Source organism: Gopherus flavomarginatus, chromosome 7 (assembly GCF_025201925.1).
Source record: "Gopherus flavomarginatus isolate rGopFla2 chromosome 7, rGopFla2.mat.asm, whole genome shotgun sequence".
Taxonomy (NCBI): Eukaryota; Metazoa; Chordata; order Testudines; family Testudinidae; genus Gopherus; species Gopherus flavomarginatus.
Genome location: NC_066623.1, coordinates 81283915 through 81310875, shown reverse-complemented (window position 1 = coordinate 81310875; position 26961 = coordinate 81283915). Strand labels below are relative to the sequence as shown.

Below are 26961 nucleotides of genomic sequence, written 5' to 3'. Positions count from 1 at the left end.
AGCATATGTAAGGGTGCATGTGTTTATTGATCTGTTTATTCTACATTTCTAGGGAGAAATCATTGCCAGTGTGGTTCCACACTGTCAGCGATTTGGGGGGCGTGTCATAAACAGATAAGTAAAAGTTAATAGAACAAAAGTACTTCATCTCTCTTTTGCCTGTAAAGGGTTAACAAGATCAGTGAGCCAGGCTGTCACCTGACCAGAGGACCAATCAGGGGACAGGATACTTTCAAATCTTGAGGGAGGGAAGTTTTTGTGTGTGCTGTTAGTTTTTGGTTGTTGTTCACTCTGGGGGCTCAGAGGGACCAGACGTGCAACCAGGTTTCTCTCCAATCTCTCCGATACAGGCTCTTATAAAGTCCAGAATAGTAAGTACTAGGTAGATAAAGCGAGTTAGGCTTACGGTTGCTTTCTTTATTTGCAAATGTGTATTTGCTGAAAGGATTTTAATTTGTACTTGTATACTTAGGCTGGGAGGGTATTCCCAGTGTCTATAGCTGAAAGACCCTGTACCTATTCCATTTTAAATTTACAAAGATCATTTTTACTGTTTCTCTTTATTTAATTAAAAGCTTTTCTTGTTTAAGAACCTGATTGGTTTTTTTTATTCTGGTGAGAGACCCCAGGGGACGGGGTCTGGATTCACCAGGGAATTGGTGGGGAAAAAGGAGGGAAGGGGGAGAGAGAGGCTAATTTCTTTCTGTGTTAGGATTACTGTCTCTCTCAGGGAGAGTCTGGGAGGGGAAAAGAGGAGGAGGGGGGAAGGTGAATTTTCCTCTCTGGTTTAAGATTCAAGGAGTTTGAATCAAAGTGATCTTCCAGGGTAACCCAGGGAGGGGAAGCCTGGGAGAGGCAACGGTGAGGGAAAGGGTTTACTTTCCTTGTGTTAAGATCCAGAGGGTCTGGGTCTTGGGGGTCCCCGGGCAAGGTTTTGGGGGGACCAAAGTGTACCAGGCACTGGAATTCCTGGTTGGTGGCAGCGCTACAGGTTCTAAGCTGGTATTGAGCTTAGAGGAATTCATGCTGGTACCCCATCTTTTGGATGCTAAGGTTCAGAGTGGGGATTTATACCATGACAGTACCAATACTTTTTTTTAGGTTGTGATATGAAACATCACAACATATCATATCATTAAAGATAGATAATTTACTTTAAATGTTTCTTTAAAAGTTCCTTGACTGAGGCCAAGTGTCCTTAAATACCCAGAATTATTATTTTATCAGACAAACAGGAATCTCTGCAGAAGATGGTGATAAAGTCTATTACGTTAAGGGATTTATTGTTCCATAAATTCATATATATAACTTTAATTAAATTTGAGGAGAACCAGAACTCTGAGACAGTAAGTAATGTAAATTGTTCATAAAGATTAGTTTATATTATGTCTTTTTGTTGTTTGTACTCTACTATAGTATTAACAAAAATAACACCAAGCTGCAGTTATACAATCGCATTTCAATCTCAGCATTCCATTGATTTATTTAAATAACTCAGTTATCACTCTTATGATTTGGCTTACATTCTCACCAGAAGGTATGTAAAACATAGGTCAACTTAGTTCAACTGAGAATTCTCTTTGTAACATATGAAAATCTCTTTAAACTATTTGTACCTTACCATATCCTTATTTGAATTTTAAAAGAACATAGACTCATAGACTCTAGGACTGGAAGGGACCTCGAGAGGTCATCGAGTCCAGTCCCCTGCCCTCATGGCAGGACCATAAGAAATTTGTTTTGTTTAGCTTGTCAGTTCGAAAGTGCCAGAGTTGAATGTATGGATAATACAACCCTAAAGGAAAACTGTAACTAATAATCGTGTAGCCCAATTAATGGTAGTCTGTAATGTTATGAAATAACATACTTGGCAAGTGAAATATTTTCATCCTCTTTATTTACAATAATAATTTCAATTTTTAGAAGAAACTTTAAAGATAAAATTTAGAACAATAAAACTATAGAAGAAAAATCAGACTATTGTTCTGGATTTTAGTGTCAATCTTGACTCCTCTCATCTCCATCTTGCAATTAGAAAAATATTGGTATAATATACCTCTATAATTTGTATTTTGAGAAAGTAATTTTATGACTCAAATGAAACTGTTTCTGGAGATCTGTAAATATGAATACTACTGAAAAGAGTTTGTTCAGTATTCCTAATGACTAACTTAATGCAAAAAAAATGTATAGTACAGGACACTAAAGTCTTGCTCTTACAGAGCAGATTTCTGCTCTTTGAAAGATGTATGCTTTTTTTTTAACCCATCTTTCAGAACCTACATTGTCTGAAATAGCTGAGCTATAGAATTGAATTGTCTGCCTAAAATTTAAAGGTTTAAACCACAGTCTAGCAGAGCACTACTTTGCTCACTTCACAAAAACCACTATCACAATTTGCTTCCTTGTTGGCCATGTCGGTATAAAGACAAAGATCTGAATGGACCTAGAGACTGAACCGCCTTCTTCCCTTGTGATGGTCATTCTTCTCAGCGTTAAGCACATAAGTAGAATAGTGAGGGCAGTATGAACTTCCTTGATGCTGTCTGTGCTAATCTGTTCTATAGTTAGTTCTCCAGCACCATCTAATAATCCATCGCTTTCACAAGCATTAAATACACTTTTAAAAAAATTACAGAGGAACTGCACAATTGTTATAATAGTAAATATAGGTTTTATTTTTTCTGAAATCATTACTTTGCATCTCCTTTTTGTTCTTCTACTGGGTTCGGATTTGGGCATGTCCATATATATTTCAGCATTGATTTAGTCAGTGATGGGCAAAACATGAATTGTCATTCTGACTTTGGTTGTGGGCAGTTGTTCTGTTACCATTTTTTCATTTACTGTTTAAAAATCAGTACCTAATCAGCACCTTGATGCATATGTAAGAAAATATTTGACTTTGATGATCTTACTAGGGATCTATAATGTCCAGTCATATCACAAGTATCTGTCAATATGGCTGTCAATATGGCTGTGCCCCCTAGTAATAAATTTGTAACAGGCTATACTATTAGTTTTACAAAGTGTAAGTTCTAACAATCATTATATCTGTTGCTTAATGGTCAGTAGTTTTAGCTGACTGTGCCTTCACAGGTTCAGCAGTTAAGCTGTTTTCTATGGTTTGGTCCTCTCTGTCCTTTCTCTGATCTGTCACAGCTATACAGATTTTCAGTGCAGTGATTTTATTGAGTGAGTAAAGGGAAAGAAAGGAACATACAATAATGCAAATACTTCCTTAAGAAACCAACGCACAGGTTCTACTTGCCAGGCAACAGGCTATATGTAATAGTTATACCTCTCTAGTATGGCATCAAAATATAGAAAACCTATTCAAAATTACTTCTGCCCACTGACATTTTTAATACAGCTAAGCATTAACGTAATAATGCAATGCAACTTGTAATGTTTAGAGCTGAGGTTTTGGCTTGGGACCAGACTGATCTCTAAGGATCTTATTAGAACAGTACCAAGGCACCAATCACAAAAGCCCAAATCCAGCAAATGTGAAATAACAGATGGGGGTCCCACCTACAACACTAATTCCAAACTTCTTTCTTTCCCTATAATTAGGGCCCTACCAAATTTACGGCCATGAAAAATGTGTCATGGATCATGCAGTCTGGTCTCCCCTGTGAAATCTGGTCTTTTGTGAACTTTTACCCTATACTATACAGCAGGGGTTCTCAGACTTTTGTACTGGTGACCCCTTTTACACAGAAAGACTCTGAGTGCGACCCCACCCTTATACATTAAAAACACTTTTTTATATATTTAACACCATTATAAATACTGGAGGCAAAGCAGGGTTTGGGGTGGAGGCTGACAGCTCGTGACCCCTCATGTAGTAACCTCGCGACCCCCCGTTTGAGAACCCCTGCTATACAGATTTCACAGGGGAGACCAGCGTTTCTCAAACTGGGTGTCCTGATCCAAAAGGGGGTGCAGAGTGTTCGCAAGGTTATTGTGTGTGGGGGGGTGTCATAATATTGCCACCCTTACTTCTGCAGTGCTGCTTTGAGAACTGGGCGGCTGGAGAGTAGAGGCTGCTGGCCGAGGACCCAGCTCTGAAGGCAGCAGCACAGAAGTAAGGGTGGCAATACCATACCATGCCATCCTTACTTCTATGCTGCTACTGGTGGTAGCGCTGCCTTCAGAGCTGGCTCCTGGCCAGCAGTCACCACTCTCTGGCTGACCAGCTCTGAAGGCATTGCCACCACCAGCAACAGCGCAGAAGTAATGGTGGCAATACTGCAACCCTCCTACAATAACCTTGCGACCCCCGCTCTAAAGCCCCTTTTAGGTCAGGATCCCTACAGTTACAACATTGTGAAATTTCAGATTTAAGTATCTGAAATAATGAAATTTAAATTTTTTAAAATCCCATGACCATGAAATTGACCAAACTGGACTGTGAATTTGGTAGGGGTCTTAATCTATAATTTTGAGGAAGTTTGGAGCTAAATTTTTCAGCTTAGTTTCACTTCTAAAAAAAAAAAATTGATTAGCAGTTTCTTATCAGGCAGTGCAAATTAAAATGTTCAAAAAATGAAAAATAAATTATTTCACAGTAGTTATTTTGAAGTTAATTTACAAAACAAATTATCCATGCTCTACAGCAGTGGTTTTCAGCTTGTGGTCCGCAGACCCCTGGGGGGCCACAGATTGTCTAAGATTTCCAAAGTCTCCATCTGAAATTTTTTAGGGGTCCGCAAATGAAAAAAGGTTGAAAACCACTCCTCTACAGTACAGTAATAGCAACTAAAATGCACACTTATTACATATTAGTTTATAATTCAAATTAGGAGATTATTGTACATGCTGTTCCTTAAAATATTATGCAACTTTTGTATGTAGTAATGGAGATTACACGATGCTTTGCATCAAGACAATTAACTGGCCTAAAGAGCTTTTAGATGAAGCCACAATACAAGGCAGCATTTTAGGATTGGGAGGGCTTGGGGATAAATTGATGAATAGTGACTGGTCATAAGAAGGGATCTGAAAAATCTGAAACTTGTTTGGTTTTGTGAACACTTCTCTCTTGCAGGTGGTTCTTTGAAGTGCTGGGGTACCCTAAATCTTCAAAAGCCAACATCATCAATGGGGTGCTGATGACGATTGTGTTCTTCATGGTGAGGATTGTAGTCATGCCTGTTTATTATGCCGACGTCATTTCTGTGTTTGGAACAGAGGATTTCCACAGAGTAGGAGTTGCAGCTCAAAGCGCCTGGATTATCTCTAGTGTTGTCTTGGATGTGATGAACTTGATGTGGATGGTCAAAATTACAAAGGGATGCTACAAAGTAATTTCTCTCATTGGACAGGAGGAAGTCAAAATGCATAAGAATGGAAAATCTGACTAGAAATCATATATGTAAAACTGAACTTCTCTATAAAGATCATTTGGGTTCACTGAAACAATGCACACTTCTGCCATAAAACGCTCCTCTAAGGAAACAAGGTATTGCCTCTATTGATCTTAACCTTTCTCTTGCCACACTGCCTGCATGCCCAGGGTCACTTCATTTTAAAGACAGTTCCACTCTATGGAATGGGAAACAATGGCATATGACATACCGTATGTATAGGTTCATACAAATGAGTCTTACTGTATATTCTAAGCACTTAACTGACAGATGAACTTAAAAAGGAACAGACTGATTAGTTAGTGGTCTTCTATCAGTATGTTCCTAAATGTTTTCACTCAGGTTTCTCATTGTGTTTTTTAAAGCCTCAGAATGTTAAGATCTTTTGTTGTAAGTCATGCATATATGGCAAGTTTCCTGCCATGTTTCTGTGCTTTCTCTTATTAGTATTTGATGTTAACAATCAAGATTTCATCCTTGATGACTTTTTATTTTTTTTGCAGCCAAGGCTAAGAATTTAGCTTTGATGCTATGAAATATTTTACTAACTTTCTGCTGCCTTATATGCATGGACACAATCTTTTTGGGGATTTATGAAACAGTTTTACAGATACTGGTATAATGTATTGTTTTATCTTTTAAAAATCTTTTATGTGGAGGGATGACTCTGCTGCTGTGCTAATGTACTTCTAGTAGTATTACTGTTAAATCTGATCAGAATTCTGTCACAAGTTAACATGGTAAACAGTGTGTGGAAACAGACTCATTCTTACTATAGTGCTCTCTCCCTGTGAAGGCTGCTGCTGCATCTACTTTTGAAAAGTATTGCAACTCTGCTTCTAAATGTATTATTATTATTTAACCAAGAGATTTCTAGGGTGTAAACAACTTAAGTGTAGGAGACTAAATACTTCTGTATATGTGGCTATGTCACAGTAACCCTCTCCCCTCCAGAGCCACCTTCTTAGTATGAAAATGATCATATTGTGTTCAAATGCTCATATAAATATGTATTTGTCATATTTTTCTTGTTATTCATATGGCTGGAAATTTGAGGTGCTGGTCAAAGAAAGCTCATCTGGTAAGCAAGAAGATTTATTAGTGGACCCAACAGAGAATAGTTTCCTTTATTCTCTTCAAAACTGTTGAGAAGATTTATAGAGTGGGTCACAGAAACAGCTAACATTATCAGGGACAACATTCTGTTTTTGGATCCACATAGTCCTTGGCAGATATTCTGCTTTCTCTTCAAGCATAGAACTTCCAGTGATGTCCGTGGGAGATAAGGGAAATTAGAGCATGTGGGAAGATCAGAATATGAAAGAGATGCCAACCTGAGAGAATTGTTTTCTCCCATATAACTGTTGTGGAGCAGCTAGGTGTGTTTGTGGTGGTTTTGTTTTTTGTTTGTTGTTTTTCAGAACAATGCTTTTTTCACTTGATTTGTCACCACTTGCAGTTTGTGACACCATCTGCTAGTATGTGCTGCTGAAACTGCATTTTCACACACTAGTGTGGTGCTATTACATAAAAACATTGTAGCAAACTACTCAAGCAACTTCTTTTGTTTTTGTTTCTTAACATTTATCAAATTCTTGCCCTGTTGGGATATGTTTTTTGTACTGTTCTCTTTAGCAACACCCTTCAAAGTGAAATCTTCTTTCCTCTAAACAAATGCAGGTGTCTGGCTATTAGTTAGTGTGGGCTAGAAGGGAGAGCTGTAAAACAAACACACAATTTCCAGGAACTAGCTGTCCCTTTATGATTTACTAGGGCTTGTCTACACTTACAGCTTTGCTGTAGCATTTAGTGAAGACTGCCTACAGCGATGGAACAGCTTTTCCTGGTGGCAGAGGTACTCAGCCTCCCCAAGAGGCAGTAGCTATATCAATAGGAGAAGCCTTCCTGTTGACATAGCACTGTCTACACTAGAGGCTAGGTCGGTATAACGACATCGCTTGGTGTGTGGATTTTCCACACTCCTGAATGCTGCAGTAATACTGACATAAGTTTGTAGTGTAAATCAGGGTTATGTCTCCCTAGGTCACCAAGAAGACTCCACAAACTGCTAGCAAAGGTCTTCTGCATTGTCTTGTAGTATAGCCAAGTCAGTTGTGGCTAAAGCAGTTCAGTTCTCCTCTTTGAAGAGTACAACAAAGCATTATATGGGTTGATATAGTACTCATTTTGACAGGTGTAGTTACATTATTTAACAGTAATTTTTTTCAGTACTATCTCTTTATTTTTCAACGGGTGGGAGGCAAAGCTTGCTAATGCATTCAGTTCTTTACACTGTATTCTTTGCAGTCCTATTGCCTTATTATGTAGATGAGTTGTTCAATCCTAGAAAGGATAGTAACTGAAGTGTTTCTTTTATTTTCTTTAATTGTCATTCTTGAATTAGCATAGTGCCTTGTCTTTGGTACCAATAAATTCATATTATCAGTCAATTGACCTCCATTACATTTTTTATTAAGGAAAACCTTTTTATCAACATGTAGTTTCAGATACTTTTTAAAATCATGATTTAATTAAACACATCCTGCACAAAATTCAACATGCACACAAAGGCAATTCTATTGTATTAGTGTTTAAGATGGTAACTAGGTAACTAGTAAAGGAGATTTTTTTTTGTGCTGATTCAGTAACTAAGTATGCACATTTGTAATAACTTATGTTTACATTTTGATTCTCTCAGCCAGTAGATTCAAGCACTTTGGAGAAAATACACCTTGAACATAGAAGTATGATGTTTACTAATTCTGAAAATAAAATATGGTAAGATGAAACATTTTTCATAAGGAAAATGATTTTACAGCAAGTAAGGACTTCATGAAAACCGCACTGGATGTCCATTCTTTTTTAAGCATTCATCTTTAATGGCATTTGAATCCTACATACAGTAAGTTAAATTCCTAATTTCCAATGTAGAGTCTTCACTAAAGCTATAAACTTTAAAATGGTCTATTCCCTTGTATTCTCTATTACACATAAATCTTAGATAGTGACTAAGAGAGTCAGGTTTATCCAAAAATATGAAAGATTATATTAAAACTAGATTGGACAAAGTCCTAGAAAATACAGTATGGGGAACAATCTGCAGTGGAAGAGGAATGGGCGAGATGACCTACTAATCCATTTGGTCCTAATAGCTTTTATCCTCTATGATTCAATTACATTGTTGTAGAAGATCAGCAAATATATCGAACCATAATTGCTATGTCCATTTGGTTTGAATTAAGTTCTGATTTATTTTATTTGATGTTACAAGTTTATACTATAACACATAGCAGTTGTGTGCTAGAATAATTTTAAAATGGTCATGAATACCAATGTATTGGGCAAGGATAGGAATATACAGACTGCACATATGCGATGGACAGAATACCTATCCTTTATTTTTAGGGCTCCTTCACAGCCCTCTTGTAAGATTATATATGATGCAGCATATTATATTATGCTGACACCAGTTGCTGTTTGTTCCTCTACTACGCTCGTAGTTTAGTAGTTACATTTCTCTATCCGAAATATCAGTCTAAAACTGGACAGATTAAATTGTCTCCTTTATTCAAAGTAGAATTGTTGCTAGAATTTCTGATTACAAGCATCTGTCTTTAAAGGACTTTTGATTAATATCTAATACACATATGCACCGTAGTCTTGCAAAATTCTTAGGTCCATGGTGAGCAGTGTGGAGTTTTTGGTTTTTTTTCCAGGCAGGGGGAGGAGGAGTTGCAGGGGGGTTTGGTAGGTGTATGTGTCTGGGGTGGCAGTGCTGAAAGTGTGTGTGCAGATGTGCAGACATTCATTTGGGACTAGATATTTTTCCCTTAGGATTCTGCCATCCTAGGAGGTAAAAAGAAGTCAGTGATTCCCTCTTTGAGCTGAGAGATAGTAACTTGAACAGCCCATTGCAAAGCACAGTTTATTGTTCGCCTTTCTCCTGCCATCTTTGCTTTCAGCGAACTCTACTGGCTGATGTATTAAGAGAGGATACTATGACACTTCCCCTTATTACATACTTGGTACTCAGTGCTGTAGAGCAGTGGTTCTCAAACTAGGGCTGCCGCTTGTTCAGGGAAAGCCCCTGGCGGGCTGGGCCGGTTTGTTTACCTGCCATGTCCGCAGGTTTGGTTGATCACAGTTCCCAGTGGCCACGGTTCGCCACTCCAAGCCAGTGGGAGCTACAGGAAGCGGTGTGGGCCAAGCGACGTACTGGCTGCTACTTCCCGCATTGCAGTATAGAGATACCCAAAGATGGTCCCTGAGGAGCTTTTCCTGCACACACTTTCACAATCAATATGTAGAATCTTGATATAGAAGACTTAAATATTTGCTTTATTTTTCTGCCTTGTTTCCTACCATTTTTTCTGTATTTCCTAGAAAAAACAAATGGGCTAAATCTGTTTGCAGTAGAACACTATCTTCGTAATATAACGTAAGAAATATGAACACATTTTTTGAACTTCCATATTTAACATATTGTATATCAAAAGGTTGCTATGGCATCAGATGTCTTTCTCCTAGCCACATCTCCATTCATTAATGTAGATTAATGGAGTTAGTCATGTATAATATTCTGTGCCTAAATAACTTGGGTTGGGTTTTTTTTTGCCTTTTGTTCTGTGAATAGCATGTGGCATAGATGTAATATGATGTGGGAGGATGTTACCAGTAAATGTTGAAACATAGGTTCTCTTGCATTAATGTACTATTTTCTAAATTTACGGTCGTCTTCTTCTTCTTTGGCTATCCCTTGATGCGAGGATAATGTCTGCCAAGGGGGTTCATTGGTGAGTTTTTAAGTGGCTGAGGAGCCCAATTCTTGCCCTGCAGATTTTCCCACAGAAGCGACAGGTATAATCTTGGAGGAGACATAGTTGTTAGCTGGAGTGTTGTGCCCTTTCTTGCTTTGTTTGTCGCTTCGCTTCTCATGAGCACATTTATTCTCCTCAAAGTGAGCTGTGGCTTGGTGTTTGGTGTAGCGCCACTGTGTTCTGTTCCGTGCCAAGTCCTCCCAGTTTGTTGGGTTGATGCCTCTCTTTTTAAGATGTACTTTCAGTATGTCTTTGAAACGCTTCTGCTGCTCTCCACAAGCCCTTCTTCCCTGACTTAACTGGGAGAAAAGTACTCACTTCAGAAGGTGACTGTTAGGCATATGGTCTTCCCAGCTGATCCTGAGACTCCTCCTGAGGTAGTGCTGCTGGAACCACTCCAGCTGCTTGAGATGTCATCTGTAGGTTACCCAGGTCTCACACCCATAGAGAAAGGTGGGGATAAAACTGCCTTGTAAACCAAGATCTTGATACCTGTTTGTAGATCCCTATCACTGAATACTTGTTTGAGTAGTCTTCCAAAAGATGTGCTGGCACAGCAGATCCTGTATTCAATTTCTGTGTCAATGTTGGTTGTTTGCGAGAGGTGGCTGCCAAAGTACGGAAAATGGTCTACATTGTCTGGTTCTCCCCTGATGGTTTACAGTGACAATGTTTAAATAAAAATACTTCTAGATTTATTTTGAAAATAAACTGAAGAGGGTTTTCTAGTATTAAAAAGCTACTGTAATCAGCAAAAACAAACAAACAAAACCTCTTACACAAGTTACAAACATGAGTGCAACACTACTGGAAAAAGGAAAAAGGGAATGAAGGGGTCCAGGGCATTAGAACCCAGGAGTCATATATATATATATATATATATATATATATATATATATATATATATATATATATATATATATATATATATATATATATTTTCTTAGTAGGATGTTTATAGAATGGCAAATAGCAGGGAAGAGATACATCCCTCTTATCCTCAAACCTCATGGATGAACTTATGTGACAAAAAAAATTATACTTGAACTACGTGAGGTCTTTTTAGAATGTAAGCACACTCTCTTGATATACACTATGTATGATGAATTATCAGTCACTGACACATATATGGAAGGGTTTTTTTGTTATGGATATTGATCAGTTCGTAGGTTGTCAATGAAAGATGATTAATTGTTTTTCCTGCTTCATGTTCAAGAAAAGAAAGGTCACTTCAAGATGACTCCAAGTGTGGCCATGTTTATCACTGAGAAAAAATATGTTGGAAACAAACTTTTGAAGGGGAATTGTCAAGATTCTGAAACTTTTACAAAGATGATCCAGGTTTAGCAAAGGGTATTAAGAGCCTTTCACAGAACACTGGACCTAAAAAGGCCTGTTCTACAGCTTCATCAACTGACAACAAAGGATGAAGAAGCATTCCTTGTTCCTAACCCATTATAATACAACCTATGTATTATATCAAATAATTAATAAATGGAGAAAGAACACTGCTTCACTAGTGGGATCCTGATGTCAATAAACTGGAAATGGTGGATCTACATGAACTTTAACATTCACCCAACAATGGGTGAAATCTGTCACTGCCTGATTCAATTTCAAGTTTCTCTGTACAGAGAAGTGTGTGCCACTCGGCGCTGTGTAGAGCTCCAGGGACATACATACCTGTATGACATAATACCAGCAGAGACATGGTGGGTGAGGTAATATCTTTTATTGAACCAATTTCTGTTGGTGAGGGAGACAAGCTTTCGAGCTTACACGAGAGCTTGAAATAAAGTTGTTACCTCACCCACCTTGTCTCTCTCATATCCTGGGACTGACATAGTTACAACAATATTGTATATAACATCAGCACACAAATTACTCAGGATGTGTTTGGGTTTAAAAAAAAAGTCGTGATCAGAAACCTCCACTAACCACCTCCTTACTCTACATTTTACCCTGAAATTCGTTTGTTTTTTTTTTTTCGAATAGCAAAATGGAAGGCATGCTGCAGCCGGTGATAAACTGAACGTAGCTACAGAGCAACTGATTTTAGGAAAAAAAAAATATTCACATGCCTGGCTGATCTGAGGTCAGTGTCATAGTGTGATGCCTGGCACCCAGGAGTATAATCGTAAATGTCTACTTTAAAATAGTTCATTTTTTCTCTGCATAAAGGAAATGTCTGTGAACGAAATTTGTTGAACTCAGTATAATTCAGCCCTTACTGTCTCAATGTGAGCCATATTATAATTCAATATACGTGAGCGCTATATGCTACTGCCTGGAAAGTGAAATCTAAAACATGGACACAAACAAAATCCTTTGGAGTATATTATCCTCATGTAGGCTTTGACTGTCAAATATTGTACTGGTTTTGTAATACACTTTTTTGAGCATATGAAATATTAGAGCTCTGAGGACTTGCTCCTGACTGAATCATGTTGCATGAGGATTGTTTTTTAAAGTTTGCAAGTTAGTATTTTATGTAGTGTGACCAGCATACAGGCAACTTCTGAATGTAATGAAGAATTTATTTTAAAGTTAATTACTATTTTAATTTATCCTGAATTTGCAACTGAAACCAATTGGCACACTGAAAAAAAAAAAAAGATTTTGGCTACTAATGAACTCTGGCATAAATATATATCTCATATGTGTAGTGTACGTATATTCAAATTCCCTAACAAATATATTTATACATGTACACCATTAATGTTTACAGATCTTTATCCCAAATACCTATTTACAGTTATTAACATTTAAACTAACCAAATACAAAACTGATTTTACAGATTGTTTTTAAAAAAAAAAAAAAGTTGCAATTTGGAGAACTGCAGTTGAATCCTTAAAGGCCTTACATAGGTCTCTGTCTAAACACAAACTTGGTAAATACAGTATGAAATGCCTTATATGTAGAGTGAAGCTAAAAACTAAATTTTGCTACGTTGACTGCCATTAATTCATTACAGTTTTGTTTGCTGTAAAATTAATATTGCAGCATTGCCTGAGAAGATCATGGTAACATTATTAATTGCAAACTGTAATGTATCTTGTTTGTATGGCAACCATTGTAGTCATACATTGTAATGAGGTGAATATGTGAATGATTAAATTTTATGGGTTTTGCTTGTAGAATAATCATATGAACAATATGTTTGTATTTCACTGAGATTGTAAGTATTTCTACATTTTAGTTGAACAGCCTTGCAGTTTGTATAAATTGATGTAAACTGATTTTGTAGGCTGAAATTGACATAGGCAATAATGTCAATAAGCAATAAGTTGCATGTTGTACACAAGGTACTGGTACTTCATAATAAAGGAAGAGAAAGCAGTTTTACCTTGTGGGATTCTTTCTTTTAAAATGATGGGGTGGTGTAGTTAGTAAAATAACTTTCTCATGGATTGGGATTTTTGTGCTCCTTTCAGAAAGGCTTGTGTTTGTACAGTAGCTAGAAACTGTGCATGTTATCTATCATTCATAAGATATAGTTTTGTACTATGGAAGAATGTAGCCAGAATTTTGTTGTGATGGCTAAGTTTTAAGGTTACGTTTTAAGGCTGCATTTGTATGCAAGATATCACTGACGCAAAGAGCTTAGAAGGATTCAGAGAAATTTACACTTTTATATGGATATTGAGGATGCCCACAATTACATCAGATAGGATAAATATATCACATGCTTCAGGACATAAATACTAAATCACAAGGGTTAGAAAAATGGCAACTAGGCAGATCATTCCAAATGTGATTTGTTGCATCTTCCTTTTGGAGGCAGGATACTGGACTAGACAAACCACTGTTATGATCCAGTATGATAATGTATGTTCTTACATTCTGTTCATATGCAGTTACATGCACACTGCCAGTTATCTTGATAACCAAGATGATTGTTCTAACAATCATAAAGTGACTGTGTGTATGTATTGTATCAAAGTAAGATTTTTTTTTATAGTAGATGGATATAATAGGGAGCTAAATCCCTGGAAAGTTAATTTCTTTAGCTGCCTACATATAATTTACAGGGGGGAGAGATTGCTCAGTAGTTTGAGCACTGGCCTGCTAAACCCAGGGTTGTGAGTTCAGTCCTTAAGGGGGGCCATTTAGGGAACTGGGGTAAAAATCTGTCTGCAGATTGGTCCTGCTTTGAGCACAGGGTTAGACTAGATGACCTCCTGAGGTCCAACCCTGATATTCTGTGTATAAATTAACTGGATTTAAGTTGGGCAAAAACCAATTAACTACTGCCTTTGCCATTCCCAGCAAACACCACCTTTAATTTAGGCCAGGTACCTCACTCCAGTCTTTTTTCACATCTCCTGGAGCTCCATACTATTATATTCTCCTCTTGACTTGAGATTACTTAAAGGCTCCCCACTCTTGCTTTCAGGCCTCAGGTATTGTCTCACAAGTACCCAGACAACTGTTTTGCCACCTCCTCACATCTCCATCTTTCTAAGATTAATTGTGGTTTTGAGTTCCACAACTTCTCCAAAACCTGTATCTAGTAGAGGTCTGATTAGAAATGTTGCAAAAGTGAACTGACAGTGTAAGAGCAGCATGAACTTTTTCCTGACTGCCCAGGAACGCGGAGAGTCTGCCAAAGGAGTCGCTGTAGGTCAAAGCAAATACAGCACATTAAGGTTGGGGAAGAACATGAGGAGAGAGACAGGGAAATGCAGTTGACTTCAGGAGACTGTACTGACGCTTCAAATAGTGAGGCGGTGGAAATTTTTAAAACATGAGCATCTGAGGATTCCTTCTTATGATTAAACCCCACCTGGATAGAGAGATTTACACACAGTAATATTTACTGATGGATGAAAAGACTCCTCCCTGCCTCCACAAACCCCCAGGATCAAATTGAATCCAAGGAATATGGCATCTAGTAGAATGCCATATGGTCAGGCAATTATAGGCCTAGAACAACTCCAAACCTGGCAGCACAACTGCTTGGGCAGCTTCTAAAGTGCCAGAAATACTAATTTTTGGAAAAGTAAAAGTAAAAACTCAAGTGTATCAATGGTACCATCTTATGCCAGCTTCTTCAACTACACTACACTGAACTTAGAAATTGCATTATTGTACATTGTGTGGTTGCTATTAAAAAGACCAAAATTGAATTTATTTATTGAAATTGTCTGTTTAGGATGCTCATCTGGGATTCTACATCTTGATGACACTGTACTTCCAGTGGCAGTTTAGGTTTAACTGCAATACAAAATAATTTAAGTTGTACTTAACTTGAGTTTATACATTGATCATGTTCAGACTACATAAATGCCACCTAATGTGTGCAAGAACAAGCAGATACATACATATGGATACTGTTTAAAGCTAGTGAGCATGAGGAAAAAGGAAGAGATCCAAGAGTAGGGATTCTGCTGCCTTAGGTGAACATCATCAGTGCCTATTAGTCCACAGTTACCCATGCAATCAGTCACTGAACATTTTGAATGACCTGTGTGCCCATTTTGGGCTTTGTCCAAAGTCCATTGAAGCCAATCGGAATCAGAGGACATTTAATCAGGCACTTTGCCTATATTGTAGAGCCAGATATTATTTAACATTTTGTAGCGTGGTAGTGCCAAATGGGAGCAGTCTGGTTGGACCCTATAGTGTTGTACAAACAAATAATGACAGTCCTTGCCCCCCGAGTTTACAAATCTCTGAAGTTCTTGACAAATGTACATGACCATTAGATGGATATGTCCATACAATGAAATTGTCTGTGTAACTGATCAAATAAAAAGGCATCTTTCCAGGTTGAAGTGATTGATTTAAAAAAAATGCAGGCTCTGATCCCGTTTCCATTTAAGTTTATAGGAATTTTAATGGAAGGGGATTCCATTTGCAATCTTTAACCTGATAGCTACAAGAATTTTTATAAAGAATTCATGAAATGATTTGCTCAGAGGAAGCTACCTTTTATTTTACTCATTAATCTCTCTGACCCCACAAATGTTCTGTGTTGCTTTGAATTTTCTTTAATTTTATACCACAAATTGTTCACTATGAGAAATTATGAAAGCACTCCAATGCTTCAAGGGTTTTATTTCCCCAACTAGTGTGATTTTTAAATCTGAACTATGCAAAATTACCTAAACTGGTAGATGGCATTCTTGGATATTAGTTTTTATTTATTAAATGGGTCCTCTTCTACCTGTTTACTAAATAATTGGGCTCCTTTTAGAAGTTACTAGGGATTAAGGCATGCTGTGGAAAACCTAATTGCCCAGAAGTGCTATTTGGATAAGTGTCCTATTTCCCTGTTCAGCAGCAGGAAGTCTCAGTCTCGAGGAAGGTGTTAATGTCAGCACTGAGCTGTTGGATTGGGACTGGGAAAAGTAAAAAGGAGGAGCTAAATGGAATTAGGATAAATGTGTGATTCAATTCAATGAGATTTTCTTGTCATGATAAACTAGCCAAGTGTAGCCAGAGTGTAAGGAATCTTTCTTGTAGTTCTTTGTATTTGAGATATGAACATAAAAAGTGTTTGTATCTCAATCTCTCCTCTATCACATTTGGGCGCACAGTTCTTCTTCTTTGGGATTAGACTACTTTGTGCCTTCCAAATATCCACCTCTAATTCATGGTCTAGATCCCGTATTTGGTGAGAATTTGCCTTAGTTTACCACATTTCACTGTGGTGAGATAGTCTGCTAGATAGTTAAGATCACTTACCGGTAATTAAAAGTGGACAAATTTAATCATGGTACAAAACTATTCATTGAAGTGATAGTCAACAGCTGTTATTTTATTATTTAACTCTAATCTCCCCAGATAAACATTTATCTACACCCCTGTTATGTTAAATGCATAGATGCAGAAGTTCCAATTTGCTCGCAAGAAGCTCTTATTACTAGGATTGCTCTGCCTCTGTAAAATGCAACATAAGGAGAGGAGAGCCAAATGTTTGCTTTCTTGTTTAACAGTGCTTACATAGCTTTTAAATATGAATGTAGTCAAAGCAGCTGGCAGTACTCTGCAGCTTGCACTCACCAAATTCTGGGCACATTTGATCTATAACCCTCTGAGTGAAAGACTCTATAGAGGCAAATGTAAATTCTTTCAGCGAAGTGTCTTTAGAAATCCATGTAGTAAGTTAAATTTATTATTGGGCTTGCTGATGTATCCACTGACAGGTCAGTAACTGAGTGAGAGTCAGTAGTATACATCCAATTTCTGCATGAATGGAAACCTTATGCTCTCTTTGCTGACATAATATACTTGGAATTTGAAACAGCTGATGGCAGTGCATAAAGAATAAACACTGATTTGGGATAACTGCAGAAAAGCTCAAATCAAAACAGGCCTGTCTGCCTGATTTAAGATGGTACAGCATTAAATATGAGCTGTTTTACTAGTATGCAGCCAAAGATAGACAAGACACTTCTCATAGTGGCATTTGTGCATTACACAAACCACAACCTTGAGTTTGCTTATTTGCATCTCAAAATAAACTCAACCATAGACAGAGATAATCTATTTTGAATGATGTTTTCAATTTTTTGGCAACTTCAAGCCCTTGCTGACGCCTCTGAGGTGGCTAAGAGCTAGGTATTCATGATATACTCTGGGCTTGTTTTTCAGGACTGAAGGCAATGATCAAAATTATCATTTGGCTGTTGCCCACGTGGGGATTTATAGAAATTGACTCAGAGCCTGATGTAGCATGAACAATAGGCATTCTTAAAGAGCTCAAGAGAAGCAAATTTGTGGGCACACTGTTTGTTGTTTTTAAGATGGGCTTAATCACCATTATGACTGAAATCTTCCTCTCACATTTTAAAGAGAAGATCTGTTTGAGGTTTTGCAAAAGCTAGAAAGTGCTATACTGGAATTCAGTAATGAAAGACAGACTTGACCATTATATCTGAAATACACTTAAGGAAAGCAAATTTCTAGGGTTAGCTATTTCTGTATCTTTAGAGGTAAAGCTGCAGAAAAATCAGATACGTATGTTTAAAGCCGCCATTGAAATTATGAATGCCAGATTTACCAAGTAACAGTAGCAAGCATTCACATGATTTCAGTGGTTTAACTCCACATGGGTCCAATGGGGGGAAATTGATCTATTAGGACTGCTAGAGCACTTCATACAGATATTGATTGAGGAGGAAAAGGAGAGTGCCCTGCTTTAACATTTCATTTTAAATACCATGAACTTCACAACAAATGACAATGCATTTGCCTGTCTAACAAAGCTTTTGGGGAGAGATTTTCAAAGGCACAAATGGGAGTAAGGCACCTAACTGTCCTTTGTGCCTTTAAAATCTCCCCCTCAACCACCAGGACACCTGAGATTAGGGTCTATTGCTGTTACAGGAAATTTTGTCCTTCAGTGGTAGAACATGGGTTTGCTACAATTAATTTAAGTCAAGCCTATTCTCATATATGTAGCAAGGCACACTCCAAGACTTGATGCAGATAGTAAAGGCCAAAGTAAAAGCTTTCTAGTCCCATCAGTCTGTTCTTTGCTGGTATTAAGAGTGACTTAGAAACACAGATTTATGGTAAATAAGAATGCTTATAGAAGTGGCGAGGAGCATGAAGGTCTGATTCTCTTGTTTCAAAGCCTGTGGAGTATTTTAGGTTAGCACCCTTTGCTTATCCTATGGGATTAGAGCTTTTATTAATTTTTTTTAATAAAAGGGGTATCAAGTACAAGTCTTTAAGAGAACACCATCAACTTAAAAATCACATTTCTGTCTCAAATTTGTAATACCCAAGATTTCTATAACTAAGGTTAGAGGGGAAATCATTTTTCAGTTTCTTTACTTTGTTCACTTGACAGCACTTTTTGTACAGATAGTTTAATTGTTTTAATGATAGTCTGTTTTCACCTTGGTGTATTTGTAGCTCTTCCTCACAGCAAAAAAGATGAGAATTTTTCTTTTATATATATTTTTAAAAGTGATTAAAATGGCAACAATTGGTAAGGGAACTTGGGTAGGTATACCACCTGACACTCCTCCTAACTCAATTTTTCAAACTGCCCACATTTCAGATTGTGGCAGTGTTCTTTTAATGAGATAGGTTAGTACTGGAACTTGATCTTCTTATGAACAAACTACTTTTAATTTTAATGGGTTTATTGGACAGTTATTCCTACCAAAAATAGATGATTGTGAAACATATTTGTAATTTGAATGTATAAAGCATGTTTCTTGACTTTCTCCTGTTGCATCTAGCAGTATATTGACCATTTTCCTTGGTAAGTCATTGGTGGGCAGTCTTATAGTCTCATTAGCTCTTCTTCGAGTGATTGCTCATATCCATTCCAGTTAGGTGTGTGCGTGCCGCGTGCACGTTCGTCGGAAGACTTTTTACCCTAGCAACACTCGGTGGGTCGGCTGGGCGCCCCCTGGAGTGGCGCCGTTATGGCACCGGATATATACCCCAGCCGACCCAGCCACCCTTCAGTTCCTTCTTACCGTCCGTGTTGGTCGTTGGAACAGTGGAGCGCGGCTTAGCTGACCTCCACTTCCCTAGCTACTTGTAGTTCTCGTTCATTATTGTGTATATAGTTATATAGTTATAATCCTTTTATATATATATATATATATATATATATATATATATATATATGTTATACGTTTTTTCTTTACTAGCATAGTTAGTTTAGTAATAGTTAGCAGGGTTCGAGGAGTAGCCCCTTCCCCGCACCTGGTGCCGGAGCCCATGCCCGGCTCACCGGATTTCAAACTGTGCTCAGCCTGCCACAAGCCGATGCCAACAGGAGATCTGCACGACTCCTGTTTGAAGTGCCTCGGGGAATCATACTTGACAGCTAAGTGCCCCACTTGCAAGGCTTTCAAGAACAAAAAAGGAGCGGGACATCAGGCTTAAACAGCTCCTCATGGAGGTGGCCCTCACCCCTCCACTTTCGGCACCGAGCGCTGGTCAGTTGGTGAGCAGAAGTGCCTCTGTGGCACCGGACCGCACCGGTACGCCTAAGGACTCATGGCACCAGATGTCGCCGGCACTGAAGTCGGCTCAACGACACTCCCTCCCCAAGACTCCGGCTGCTTCGGCACCAACCGCACCGCAGCCAGGGAGTACACCTAAGTCGGAGTGCCCGGCGCCGACACCCGCTGCAGCACTGACTAAATCAGCACCATCGATTCCGGTCCCACAAGGGCCGTTGAGTCTGGCGCCTGTTAGCTTCCCGGCGCGTGCCACGGTAGAGCTCATCATGCCGTCCACGCCAGAGGCGTTCTCAGCGGCGAGAGGCCTGATCGCCCCGACAGACTCAGCACTGCCTCTACCCCTGGCACCGCCGCTGAGGGTAATTCAATCCACAGGCAAGCCGACCTTGATTAGACCACACTCTGTCGGCGCAGCTGACCGGCACCACTCACGATCGCGGTCCCGCAGATACTCCAGGTCCAGACGGCGCTCCCGCTCTCGACGCCGTTCGCAGTCCCGGCACCGTTCTACTACATGGCACCGGTCAGACTCATGGCACCGGTTGGACTCTCATTCACTGGCTCATTACCCGTGGCACCGCTCCAGTTCTCGGCACCGCTCCAGGCACCATGCCTCCCGAAGCCATTCACGACGCCGGGATTCGAGATCTCGGTCGACCTCCTGGCACCGATCTGGTCGCAGGTCCGCTCTCGATCCCGGTACCGATATGCATCCTGGCACCAGTCCCCGATACCGAGGGTAGCCAGGTCCGTTGGAACATCTGCAGAAGGCTTCTCTGCTCCTCCATGGGCATCCAGGCATACGTCGGTGTCCTCCCACGTGGACAGCTACTATGGCCAAGACCGCGATTCCGATGTGCCCACCGGAGTGTTTCAAGAAGCCCGGTCTCAGGACCCAGGACCTCACCAGTGGTCCTTTTGGACACCTTGGGTGTACCACCAGGCCCAAGGTGCTCCGCTAGTTCCGGCCCGCTCCGCTTCATCAGAGTACCTAGCACCAGAGGCCACAGTTAGTCGTCCTCCTCCACCCAGGACGGAGGAGCCACTAGTCCACCCACCGGGTTCCCCGGTGCCACTGGAGCAGGAACCGGCACAGGAGCAAGAGGCCATTCAGGACCCGCTCGTCCCCGGCATTTCATCTTCTTCCTCTCCAGATGAGGCAGTAGCAGGGACTTCCTCCTCGGGGCCGCCTCCAATAGACCTAAGAGCCCATCAGGACCTCCTCAGGAGAGTGGTGCTCAACATGAACCTCCAGGTGGAGGAGGTCCCGGAGGTCGAGGACCCTGTAGTGAGCATTCTGTCGGCAGATGCGCCCACTAGGGTGGCTTTGCCCTTTATCAGGACCATCCAGGCTAATGCAGACACCTTATGGCAGTCCCCAGCCTCCAACCCCCCTACGGCAAAGGGGGTCGAGCGCAAACACATGGTACCCTCTTGGGGGTACAAGTATCTATATGTCCACCCTCCTCACTGGTTGTCCAATTGGTCAACAAGAGGGAGCGCCATGGCCAACAGGCGCCAGCCCCAAAGTCAAAGGAGGCTAGGCGAACGGACCTACTTGGCCACAAGGTGTATTCGGCATGCACCCTATAGCTCCAGGTGGCAAATCAGCAGGCTCTACCGAGCCGTTATAGCTACAACACCTGGGCAGAGGTGGGTAGATATACAGAGCTACTCCCCCCGGACTCCCGACAGGAATTCGCTGCATTCCTAGAGGAGGGGAAAAAAGATGGCCAGAACCTCCCTCCAGGCTTCTCTAGATGTGGCTGACTCGGCAGCCAGAACTCTGGCCTCCAGTATCACCATGAGACGCATCTCATGGCTACAGATGTCCAACCTGCCGCCTGAATTACAATATACCATCCAGGACTTACCCTTCGACGGTAAGGGTCTGTTCTCGGAGAAGACGACCCGAGGCTACAAAGCTTGAAAGACAACAGGGTCATCATGCGCTTCTTGGGCATGCATACACCTGTGACCCAACGCAGACCTTTCCGTCCCCAGACTCACGGCCCGTACTTTGTGCCCAGACACAGGCAAGACTTTAGCAGACGGTGCGGGCGGGGTGGCCGTAGACGCCAGTCCGGACGCCAAGGGGCCCAAAACCACGGCTGCTCAAAACCACCAGCGGGGCCTAACTCTATCTTTTGAAGGTACGCCCGAGGATGACATACCAGTTTCAGGACAGGATCCTTTTCCTCCCTTCTCCAACCGCCTCTCCTACTTCCTCTCGGCGTGGTCCCAATTGGCCTCAGACCTATGGGTCCTATGCACTGTGAAACAAGGATACCACCTCCAATTTGTTTCATCTCCGCCTTCCCACTGTCCCACCCAGTCCCTCTTCAGGGACCCCTCTCACGAGCAGTTCCTCCTACAAGAGGTGCAGACACTCCTCGCCATAGGAGCAATAGAAGAGGTGCCGCAAAACGAGAAGGGCAAAGGGTTTTACTCCCAGTACTTTCTGATTCCCAGGTGGAAAGGAGGCCTCAGGCCCATCCTAGACCTGCGAGGCCTCAACAAGTTCATGATAAAGTTGAAGTTCCGCTAGGGACCATTATCCCGTCCCCTTGGATCCTGGAGACTGGTATGCTGCCCTCGATATGAAGGACGCGTACTTTCACATCGTCGTTTTTCCTCCACACAGGAGGTACCTTCGCTTTGTAGCCAACCACCAGCACTTCCAGTTCACGGTCCTCCCCTTTGGCCTCTCCATGGCCCCAAGGGTGTTTACAAAGTGCATGGCGGTAGTTGCCGCACACCTCCGCCGACGTCGGATACACGTATTCCCGTATCTGGACGACTGGCTTGTCAGAGGGACCTCCGAGACACAGGTCAGACAGCATATAGACATTGTCGGAGACGTATTCACATGCTTAGGCCTGATGCTGAATGTGGAGAAATCCACACTGGTCCCCACACAAAGGCTAGACTTCATAGGAGCTACCCTGGACTCCAATCTAGCCAAGGCCTACCTACCCCAGCCGCGATTCCAGGCAATGGCAATGATCATTTGAGGTCTGCAGAACTTCCCGACGACCTCGGCTCGCACCTGTCTCGGTCTCCTAGGTCACATGACTGCCTGTACTTATGTGACCAAATATGCCAGGCTCCACCTCTGACCCCTCCAAATGTGGCTCAGCTCGGTCTACCATCCAGGCAGGGACCCGATAGACACAATAGTCACCATTCCCCTGAGCGCTCTACGCTCCCTCGACTGGTGGCTAACACTCTCCCTGGTATGTGCAGGGTTACCGTTCCATCCGCCACAACCCTCACTGTCCCTGACGACGGACGCGTCATCTCTCGGATGAGGGGCTCACCTCGGACACCTTCGTACCCAGGGCCTTTGGTCACCACAGGAGCTGACGCTTCACATAAATGTCCGAGAGCTGAGAGCGGTCCGCCTGGCGTGCCAGACATTCCAGCAGCATCTACACGGCCGTTGTGTCTCAGTGTTTACAGACAACACAACGGCCATGTATTATATCAACAAACAGGGAGGGATTCGATCTTCCCCCCTCTGTCAGGAGACCATCCGACTCTGGGACTTCTGCGTAGCCCACTCGATAGACCTGGTAGCGTCCTTTCTCCCAGGGGTTCAGAACACTCTAGCGGATCAGCTGAGCAGATCCTTCCTCTGCCACGAATGGTCGATAAGACTAGATGTTATTCATTCGGTCTTCCAGAAGTGAGGCTTTCCCCACATAGACCTGTTCGCCTCTCGCACGAACAGGAAATGCCAAGCATTCTGCTCCTTCCAGGGTCTTTCACCGGGATCAATCTCAGATGCATTCCTCATGTCGTGGAAGCACCGGCTGCTCTATGCCTTCCCTCCGTTCCTGCTGGTTCACAAGGTCCTGATAAAACTCCGCAGGGGACAGAGCGTACCTAATCATGATCGTGCCAGCGTGGCCCAGACAGCACTGGTACACCACACTGCTCAACCTGTCCATAGCCAGCCCAATTACCCTGCCTCTCCACCCGGACCTCATAACGCAAGACCACGGCAATCTTCGCCACCCGGACCTGCAGGCCCTCCAACTCACGGCATGGCTCCTGCGTGGCTAAACAGGTTGGAGTTACGCTGCTCCGCTCCGTTACAACATATATCCTGACTAGCAGAAAGCCTTCAACTCAGTCAACATATCTGGTCAAGTGGAAACGTTTCTCCTGCTGGTGTGAAACGCAGAATACTACTCCCTCTTAGGTCTCGATCCCCACTATCTTGGACTACCTCTGGTCCCTTAAGAAGCAGGGACTGGCAATATCGTCTCTGAGGGTGAACTTGGAGGCCATCTCTACATTCCATCCAGGGGAGAGTGGACACTCCGTGTTTTCCCATCCTTTAGTTACTAGATTTCTCAAGGGCCTGGAGTGCCTGTACCCCCAAGTACACCCCAAGACACGCCGCCCTGCCCCTGGGACCTCAATCTAGTCCTAAGCAGGCTTATGTTTCCACCATTCGAGCCGTTGGCAACTTGCTTGCTGCTATACCTGTCCTGGAAGACAGTTTTCTTAGTAGCCATTACATCGGCCAGACGAGTCTCCGAGTGCTAACGGTGGACCCACTGTATACTGTCTTTCACAAGGACAAGGTACAGTTGTGACCGCATCCGGTGTTCCTCCCTAAGGTGGTGTCGGCCTTCCATACCAATCAAGACATCTTCCTTCCAGTCTTCTTCCCGAAGCCTCACTCATCTCGGTGGGAACAGCAGTTACACTCCCTAGATGTCTGTAGGGCGCTCACTTTTTATATCGATCGGACGAAGCCCTTCCGGAAAGCGCCCCAACTCTTCGTTGCTGTGGCTGACTGGATGAAAGGCCTACCTGTCTCCTCCCAGAGGATCTCCTCTTGGGTGACGGCGTGCATTCGCATGTGCTATGACCTGGCTCATGTTCCTTCGGGCCATCTCACTGCACATTCTACCAGAGCTCAGGCTTCATCAGCCGCCTTCCTGGCCCATGTACCAATCCAGGAGATATGTCGCGCAGCTACCTGGTCCTCAGTCCACACCTTTGCTTTGCACTATGCTCTGGTCCAACAGTCTAGAGATGATGCAGCCCTTGGCTCAGCGGTTTTGCACTCTGCCACATCTCACTCCAACCTCACCGCCTAAGTAAGGCTTGGGAATCACCTAACTGGAATGGATATGAGCAATCACTCGAAGAAGAAAAGACGGTTACATACTTTTGTAACTGTTGTTCTTCGAGATGTGTTGCTCATATCCATTCCAAACCCACCCTTCTTCCCCACTGTCGGAGTAGCCAGCAAGAAGAACTGAAGGGTGGCTGGGTCGGCTGGGGTATATATATCCGGTGCCATAGAGGCGCCACTCCAGGGGGCGCCCAACCGATCCACCGAGTGTTGCTAGGGTAAAAAGTCTTCCGACGAACGTGCACGCGGCACGCGCACACCTAACTGGAATGGATATGAGCAACACATCTCGAAGAAGAACAGTTACAAAGGTGAGTAACCATCTTTTTTGAATCCCTCTCTTCCTGCTCCATTTACTTGTATATCTAGGTTTGGGGAGGGATAGCTCAATAGTTTGAGCATTGGCCTGCTAAACACAAAGTTGTGAGTACAGTCCTTGAGGGGGCCTTTTAGGGATCTATGGCAAAAACAGTACTTGGTCCTGCTAGTGAAGGCAGGGGGCTGGACTCAATGACCTTTCAGGGTCCCTTCCAGCTCTATGAGATAGGTATAGCTCCATATACAGGAATAAAATTGGGGTTGGGGGGAAGAGGTGGTAGTAGTCTTTCAAGCTCTATCTTCAAAATAAGCACCTATGTGAGACACCAAATTGCAGTGCTACTCACAGTTGCTTGTAATCATGCTTCCTTTGTGAACTCCACTGTGCTCCTTGAGCTTGGGTCACCCCTTGGTGAAACCTGAATATGCCTACAGGATGTAGTGGCTCCCTCAGCTTACCTACTTCATGGATGTATGTGTGTCACAATTTGCTTGTGACACCAAATTGAGATCTCTCTTGCAGTAAATTGTTAATAATGTTGACATTTAAGTGATCATCTCAGGAATCTGAAGCAATGTCTATATTAGGAGTACTTTCCTGAAGTAGGAATACTATGCTATACCAGCAAAGCACTCTTACAGTAGGCGCAACTATACAGGCAAAGCTGCAGTTTGTACTGGAATAGTAAAACTGCTACAAACAAAACCAACTGTACTGCTAAAAGCAAATTTTATTGGTATAACTGCACCAGCACTAGGGGCTTCTGCTGTCATGGCTATATGTCAATCAGGGATCACACCTCTTCACTCGCCTTGACCAATATAACTATGCCAACAGAAGTTACTCCTGGGAGAATTCTGTGCCAAAAAATTAGAATTTCTGTGCACAATATTTTAAAATTCTGCATATTTTATTTGTCAAAATAACACAATATAATCATGCCAGTTTCAATTATTTTGGTAATTTTTTTCAAAATACCTGTCAACAACTATATCTGTAACAATATAGACAACAAAAAAGATTCATGAAGTGTTTTTTGACAAATAGATTCCTTACTAGGTATATTAATACAGAACTTTGAGTAATAATTCATTTAAACTACAATACAGAAACATATTTCCCACACCCCTCAGAAGCAGTGTAAATGTTGGGGAGTCAGAGTATGGAGGAGCTGAGGGAAAGAGAAGGAATTTCTGGGAAGAAGCCTGGGAGTGAAAGTGAGGGTTGTTGGGAGAAATATGAACAGGTTTTTTTTCTTTTTTTTGGGGGGGGGGCGATTGTTAACGTGTTGGGGAGCTCCCCTGCCCATGCAGACCCTGGCTGATCTCTAGCCTTTCCCATTCAGTCAGGCACATCTGG

General features: G+C 41.7%; 1 protein-coding gene and 1 long non-coding RNA gene across 3 annotated transcripts in view; one reads left to right on the top strand and one right to left on the bottom strand.

The window, feature by feature from the left end:
* TLCD4 (TLC domain containing 4) overlaps nucleotides 1-7822 on the top strand; it is a 76926-nt gene extending 69104 nt beyond the window's left edge. For both annotated transcript variants that reach the window (XM_050960996.1, XM_050960995.1), the window contains exon 7: nucleotides 5054-7822. In XM_050960996.1, the coding sequence (XP_050816953.1) occupies nucleotides 5054-5369 (316 nt within the window). In that variant the 3' untranslated portion in view covers nucleotides 5370-7822. The remainder of the gene's footprint in view (nucleotides 1-5053) is intronic.
* LOC127054795 (uncharacterized) overlaps nucleotides 1-26961 on the bottom strand; it is an 88020-nt gene that overhangs the window by 29767 nt on the left and 31292 nt on the right. The gene's annotated exons all lie outside the window — the stretch shown is intronic.